The sequence below is a fragment of the Nanorana parkeri genome, unplaced genomic scaffold (assembly GCF_000935625.1).
Source record: "Nanorana parkeri isolate BGI_ZX_2015 unplaced genomic scaffold, ASM93562v1 scaffold277, whole genome shotgun sequence".
Taxonomy (NCBI): domain Eukaryota; kingdom Metazoa; phylum Chordata; class Amphibia; order Anura; family Dicroglossidae; genus Nanorana; species Nanorana parkeri.
This window is the reverse complement of record NW_017306545.1, coordinates 568841-575975: the sequence shown is the minus strand read 5'-3', so window position 1 is coordinate 575975 and position 7135 is coordinate 568841. Positions and strand designations below refer to the sequence as shown.

The 7135-nt window shown below is 40.9% G+C and overlaps 1 protein-coding gene across 1 annotated transcript in view; it reads right to left on the bottom strand.

Moving 5' to 3' along the window:
• Positions 1-90: 90 nt before the first annotated feature.
• The window catches only part of PDE8B (phosphodiesterase 8B), a 118246-nt gene continuing 111201 nt past the window's right edge, over positions 91-7135 (bottom strand). The window contains exons 21-23 of the mRNA XM_018557266.1: positions 6022-6151; positions 5638-5767; positions 91-539 (exon numbers count right to left, since the gene is read on the bottom strand). Coding sequence (XP_018412768.1) covers positions 433-539; positions 5638-5767; positions 6022-6151 — 367 coding nt within the window. The 3' untranslated portion in view covers positions 91-432. The remainder of the gene's footprint in view (positions 540-5637; positions 5768-6021; positions 6152-7135) is intronic.

Genomic DNA, 7135 nt, shown 5'->3' with positions numbered 1-7135 from the left:
ATATATACTGTATATTGTAAAGTAGCTGGCATTAACAATTTATGAAATAATGTGTATTAAGAGTCTTGCTGAAACCAAAGTACCGTGATAAGTCAAGCTTAACAAAAAAAGGTGATGCAGTTCTACAGTTCCAACTAATAATAAAACTGCAAAATTGTCTGTAGATTTCTGCTTCTGGATATCAGTAGCCAGTGTAAAATAGTGTAAAAACTTAGAAATAAGAGCAAAGCATCCACCAGTTGTAGATAATTCCCTTTAAAATAAAGTCCAAGCCTTCATGTGGGCATCAACTGGTGAGTTAAAAGAACAAGTCTGCTGTACAATTGCTCCATCCAGAGTCCGGAATACAGTTCCCTTATTCTGTATCATTCCAAAAGGAAATGGTTCACAGTGCAGGTAGGTTAAGAGGTTACTAAGCTTCTTTTATTTGTTTCAGTCAGATGTGTACCTGAGACTTTTACACTTTAACTCATCTAATGACTTCCAATACTTGTGGTTCTCAGTCAAGTGTTGAATGAGGTTTGGCAGATGTGCAAAAGCTGTAAAAGAAGCAGACATTGGGATTAGTGAAAATTGCCGGTATCAATCCTCCTAGTGGCATGGTGTCTGTCCACATAATTATTTAGCCAATTTGTCTTTGTAGTTTCTTGTGGCTTATTGGCCTTCCCTTGTGGCCTTACTGGCCAAGGATAAAAGGTTAAACAAAACATGAAACACTCACATGTGATTACTACAGCTAAGAGTGGACCTGAACTCAAAAAGATTTGCAATGTTATAGGAGACATCTAGAAATGTTAATTGTGACTAAGAAGTACCCTGAAAGTTTTACCTTTTATCTTGAATTCCTCCTGAAAAATAGTAATACACCTTCTCTGTCAAGACATTCCTGTGCCTTGAGACTCATAGCTATATATCTGCACTGATCATCTATGGCACTGCTGCCTCTGACTGCTAGTCTCACAGCATTTGGAAAGAGATTTGGTGATGTCACTACTGTGCTGCTACTGTTCTCCTTGCTGGAGACAAATCTGAACTTGAGGACCTGCAGTGCCAGCATCTCCCTGCTTCTGCTTTATCCACTCTGTGGATCTGTGCTTTCGGAACCTTTCCTGGTGCTGCCTGATTATTCCTCTATCAATCATCAGATAATCAGTGGTTAGGGGGGCAGCTCTGTCATGAGAGAGATAACCACCTCAAGAGCACAAAACATGGCTTAGCAAGTCATTATTGGGAAGAGATCATCTGTAGGGAATCTATGGCAAAGATTGGTGACTAGTCCTTTATCCTTCACCTGCCTTTTTTTGGGCCTCTTTATCTTTTTGGTTGCAGATATACATTTCACAATATATTCTGTTCTTTTTTTGTTGCTTCTGTTTGCACAGCTCTCCCCACCTGCCAGTCACCAGGCTGGCATAGATATTCTAGCTTTGCTGCAGGCAATTATATATTATATAACAGTCATGAGAGAAGGCATCAAAGACACTGCAGTTTATGAAGCGAAGAGAGTCACGCAGATAACAACAGTAAAATGCTTGAAGATTATTTTTCATACTGCCTGTAAATCATTCAGTTCACTTAGAAATCCATTATATGTAATGTAGAAAAGTTGTTTAAAACATTCAGTTTTACTATGCGCTCTCTTCACTCCTGGAATTATACTCATACTCGCTGCAGCATAAAGTCACATGTTACATTGTTGAATATGGCCTGTAATATATGTATTTAGACTCTTACGTGACACACTGCAACGCCTTTCCATCCTTGTGTTAGAAAATACACTTCTTGTACATTTGTACAGGCAAACTGATGGCATATAGTACACATTAGTATTATTCTGTGCCTGTATCTAAGCATTGCAGCTTAGTTCAAACAGCTAAGTATATATATTTGTTGGTACCCTTCCACAAAAAGAAGAACCTACTATTTTCCATGAAATAACATGAAACCGTCAAAAGTTATTGCTACCCATCATTGTGTATTTCATATTTAATTAAAAAAAAAACAGGGGTTGCTTCTGATTTTTGAACAAAATATTGTAAACAGCCAAACAAATAAAAAAGGCATGAGCAAAAATGATGGGGCCCTTAGCCTAATATTTTGTTGCACAAACTTTAGAGGTAAGCACTGCAAACAAGCTCTCAATGAGACTTTTGCACTTGCCAACAGGTAGTTTGGTGCGCTCATCGTAGGCATCGTAGGTGTCTTCTCCAGACTGCATGTATCAGCTCTTTCCATAGATGTTCGAAAGGATTCCGATCAGGTCTATAAAAGGCCACTTCAGAATAGGCCAATATTTTGTTCTTTGACAGGTTTATGACCCATAGTGTCCGAGGACCCATGACCTGCAACTGAGACAGAGCTTTCTGGGCAGTATGTTGCACTTTAGAATTTTTTGATAGTCTTGAGACCTCATTATGCTCTGCACAGATTCAAGGTACTCTATGCCAGATGCAGCAAAGCAGCCCCAAAATAACCAAGCCTCCTCCATGTTTCACAGTAGGTATAGTGTTCTTTTCTTTGATATCTTAAGTTTTCATCTGTGAACATAGAGCTAATATGACTTGCCAAAAAGCTCCAGTTGTGTCTCATTTGTCAATAGGACATTCTCCCAGAAGCATTGTGGCTTGTCAATATGCATTTTAGCAAATTCCAGTCTGAATTTTCTATGTTTCTCTTTCAACAGTGTAGTCCTCCCAGGTCTTGTTACTTTTAGCCCACTGTCACTCAAAAGGCTACAGAGTGTGTGATCATGCACTGATGTACCTTGACCTTGAAGTTCAGCTTGTATCTTTTTTGAAGTTTTTCTTGGCTCTTTGTCTATTATTTGCACCATCTTTCTGTTCAACCTGGGGTCAATTTTCCTCTTCTGGATTCATGCAGGCGGGTTAGCTACACTCCCATGGACCTTAAACTTCTTCATAATATTTGCAACTGTAGTCACAGGAATGTCAAGCTGCTGGGAAATGGTGTTATAGTCTTTACCTTTGACTTGATGATCTAAAATTGTCTTTCTGATCTCCTCAGACAACTCTCTTCTTTGCTTTCTCTGGTCCATGTTCAGTGTAGTGCATACAATCATATCAAACGGCAGAGTTTTTCTCCATTTAAATAGGCCGACTGACTGATTACAAGATTGAAGACACAGAAAACAGTTTGAAATATCACCATGATCCAGTTATTTATAATATTTTCTAAGGTACCACCAAATCTGTCCAGGCCATTTTAGAATATTGCTGTAGAATCAGAAATAATTGATCTCTTTCTTTGCTTAACTCTTACTCTATGGCATACCAAAGGCATGCAGAAGACAACTGATTTTCATTGCATCACTTTTCAGGAGGAATTAATCATTGTTTCAATGAGCTGTAAGGGTACCAACAAATCTCTCCCCATTATCCGGCATTCAAGCAACCGGCCGAAAACAAATTGAGGACAAAATCGGGGGTTGCTTGAGAGTTCCTATTAAGTCTCAAGCAACCAGAAACTACAGTTATCCGGCATCTACCGATCCCCGTGGATGCAGGATAATTGGGGGTTTACCATAAATATTTTTTTTCCAAGTGTGCTTATTTAATGAACTGGATGAAAAGCCAAAACCTTTTTGAATAGGCTAAAGAATGGTTAAACCCCTGTTAGTTTTTTTGCCATCTGTGTCTCATTGGAGAGATTTTCCTTCACTTCCTGTCTGTATATGCGAGAAAAAATAAGAGGCAATCTCTCCAAAATGGGAGAAATCCTATCTTAGACAGCTGTCTCCAGAACACCAGAAGTAGTTTCCATTGGAAGATTCCCCATCTTTTGCTGTTCTGGTGACAATTCAAAATGTTGATTTCTCCCTTCCCCTCAGTCTCAGTGATAATGGTCACCGGGACAAATAGAGAAAGTGAATCTCTTCAGCGAGCACACCAAAAATTCATAACAAAATTACATCCTTCCCCACTCTATGCTTAATTAAATATATAAAGAGACTGTTGGGGTTTAATGAGAGGGGATTGTGTTGCATCCGGCTCTCCCTCTTCGTCCTAGAGCCCTTGATTTTTGTCCCCTAAGCACTTGGTGTTTGGTAAGTAGTGGGGTGTCACCAGGGCCGGATTTACTCTCTCTGCTGCCCCAAGGCCAGGTTCCTCAATGCGCCTCCCTACCCGCCAATCCCCCCCTCCCATGGAGAATGGCAGATCTGCAGGCGACATCGTCAAGATCACTTGTAGAAAACAAGCGGCGGCTTCCCCGCTGTACATTTAGCTCTGCTTGCCCAAAGCAGGACTAAATGTAGAAAACAACTACCCGCCCATCGTCCAGAACTGCATGTCCGGGCATCGGGAAATAGGAATTCCACACCCCTGCTGCCCCTCTACTCCCTGCTGCCCCGAGGCCGGGCCTTAGTTGGCCTTGTGGGAAATCCGTCCGAGTGTCACTGTACTGGGGTTCTCTGTGCCCATCGGGATGATCACAATATAAGTGGTTTAAAATGTATCTAAATTCACTAATGATGGAACAATTGAATAATTGTATACTATCATCATCAGATTGATTACCTTATGATCCCCAGAGGAAGCGGGAAAAGTGAAACGCGTCGGGATTCAACACCTAATACGCAAGCCAGCTCTAATGACCACAAACTGGGACTTCTGTATATTTTCCAAGAACTGATTAGGAGATACATATACAAGGAATCATTTCTGCAATCTTTGGTTACTCTTGGATATCTTCTGGCGGCGTACTTAGGACATGGGTGATCTTTATCATATGTTGATGAATTTTTCTATGCAATGATGTATGAATATTTATTAAATAAACTTTTTTTCAATTGTATTTGTGCTATGATTATGACGCCTCACTAAACCCTAACAGTCAACAGTCTCTTGTTATATATATCCTTTCATATAGGGGCGATGTGCCTTCAGAATGCGTATATCGGGACAATTTACTTTGTCACTTTCAACATTTCCTAGTGGTATGAATGTGCCATACAGTGTACAGAGTTCAGCAGTCTGGGGAATGTAGTGCACAGAGGGTACATAATGCAGAGGTTTTTTCAGTACATGGTATACATTTTGTTTCCAAAACAGATGTAAAGGTGTATGTTCTAATATGAGATTGTATGGACTTGCTCTTTATCTATTGCTGTATATGTCTTGATATTTTATAGTTGTATCGGTGCTTGTATTTTATATTTCTTACGCTCCCTTGTTTGTCACTCTCTACAGAACAACAGCAAATCTTAGCACTGTATATATTACCAGTAAGTCTAATGAAGCTGTGTGGCCCACGGACCATAATCTAGAGATGTGGGCAGAGCAGAAGTGTCAGCAAAGCTTTCAGTGTGAAGAACAGCACACTTAGAAGTCTATTTCTAAGCAATTCTATTTCTACCGTAGGAGCATAGGAAATAAATACTTCCTGTGCTCCTTGGCTCCATCTAGAGGCCATAATGTATTATTAAAACACTACATTCAAACTGGGAAAAATATATGAAGCACATTGGCATTATTCGTCCAAAACGAATGCTCGCAGATATCCGCAGGGCGAATGGCCCTACAAATTGTTTATAAACAGACCCCATAATGTACAACATGACCAGCACTATTTAGGCAAAGAATTGTTCCGTTCAGCAACTCAAAGAAAATGATGACTTACCATCCCACGCATCGAACATATCTGTGATAAAATAATCTATAAATGATATTTGGGATTTAGGTACGCTACAAGTGTTTCGGTCAAATACTGGCATCACCACTGGCAAACCTTGTCTTTTTTCTTCATCGGTCTGCAAAACAAATATGATTTTTGCATTAAAAGATGGCACAATTAAGAAATGTTTTTAAAAACATTGATGTGCTTTATTTAACGCTTTCCCTGCTGCTGCCGTATGACATATGGGCCCTATAAGCAGACTCCTGGCTGCTATAGTGTAGCTATGGGTAAAGCCAATTGTCAATCACTTCTACGGGCTGTCAAGTGTTAATAATGTATGAATCATCTCGTACATGTAAATTTGCTGACAATTTCAGTCATACCCACCTGAGCAAAATACTCCTCGGAGATTCTCCCGGCCCATTCTATACATAAATCCAGAGGTCGGCAGGGGTTAGCTACATCTGCACATTTAATCATCATACGTTTGATGAGTACACGATTCTCCGGTGAATTTCTGATGCTAGGAGAGCATTCACAGTCACTGCCCTCGCTCTGCAAACACAAATGTTTCAAGAACATGTATCAGCAAAACTACTTATCCAAAACTGTATTACTAAGTATTGCTAAACCAATGTACACTTAGGCCCTTTTCACACGGCGTTCAAATCAGGTCCACCTGTCAGTTTTTCAGGCGGACCTGATCGGAAGCTCGGTGTTAGTTAGTCTATGGGCCCACAGATGTAAGACAAAAATGAAGAGTTCCATTTTCAGATTGGAGGTAAGCGAATATAAGTGGGCATGTGTCCGATATTGCCCACAGACCAGGTCCAGTTCCTCCAATGGAGGTAAACAGTGAACAGACATGGATCTGTTCTATACTGCTCCAATTAGCAGGGGTTCTGCGCCCAGATTCCCTACACATGGGAATGGGCAACATCCGCGTGAAAGGGGCCTCTCATGATATAAGATCTCAGGATCAAATTCCTTATATTTACCTAGTGGCAAAATCTTGTTAGTTGGGTGTTAACATTACAAGCAGAAAATAACATATAAATGTTTTGATAATTAAATGTACATCACATTTCATAATTACATTTCATCTGCTACTTTTTCTTGATGAATCAAGCCCAGTACAGCACTGGATTACTGGATCAGTACTGTACTGATTACTGGATCACGTGATCAAGCTAATTCTTTACTTAAAAGGAGAACTATGGGGTCAGGGCTTTTCCCCATAGTTCTCCTTAGGGTAACGGGAGGACACAAACTAGCGTCCTCCCGTTACCCTAAGCTATGTACAGCTCGCGGTATACTGAGACGCCGCAGCCGGAGCGGATCCCGACATCGATGTTGAGACCCGCCCAGCTGCGTGAGTGACAACTGGCTCTGCCTATCTAGAGGCAGAGCCAGCTGTACCTGCCCCTCCCCCGTCCGATCCGCCAGTCAGCGCTGGCGGATCGGAGCGGGGAGGGGGGAATCCAGTCCCTCCCCTGTCACG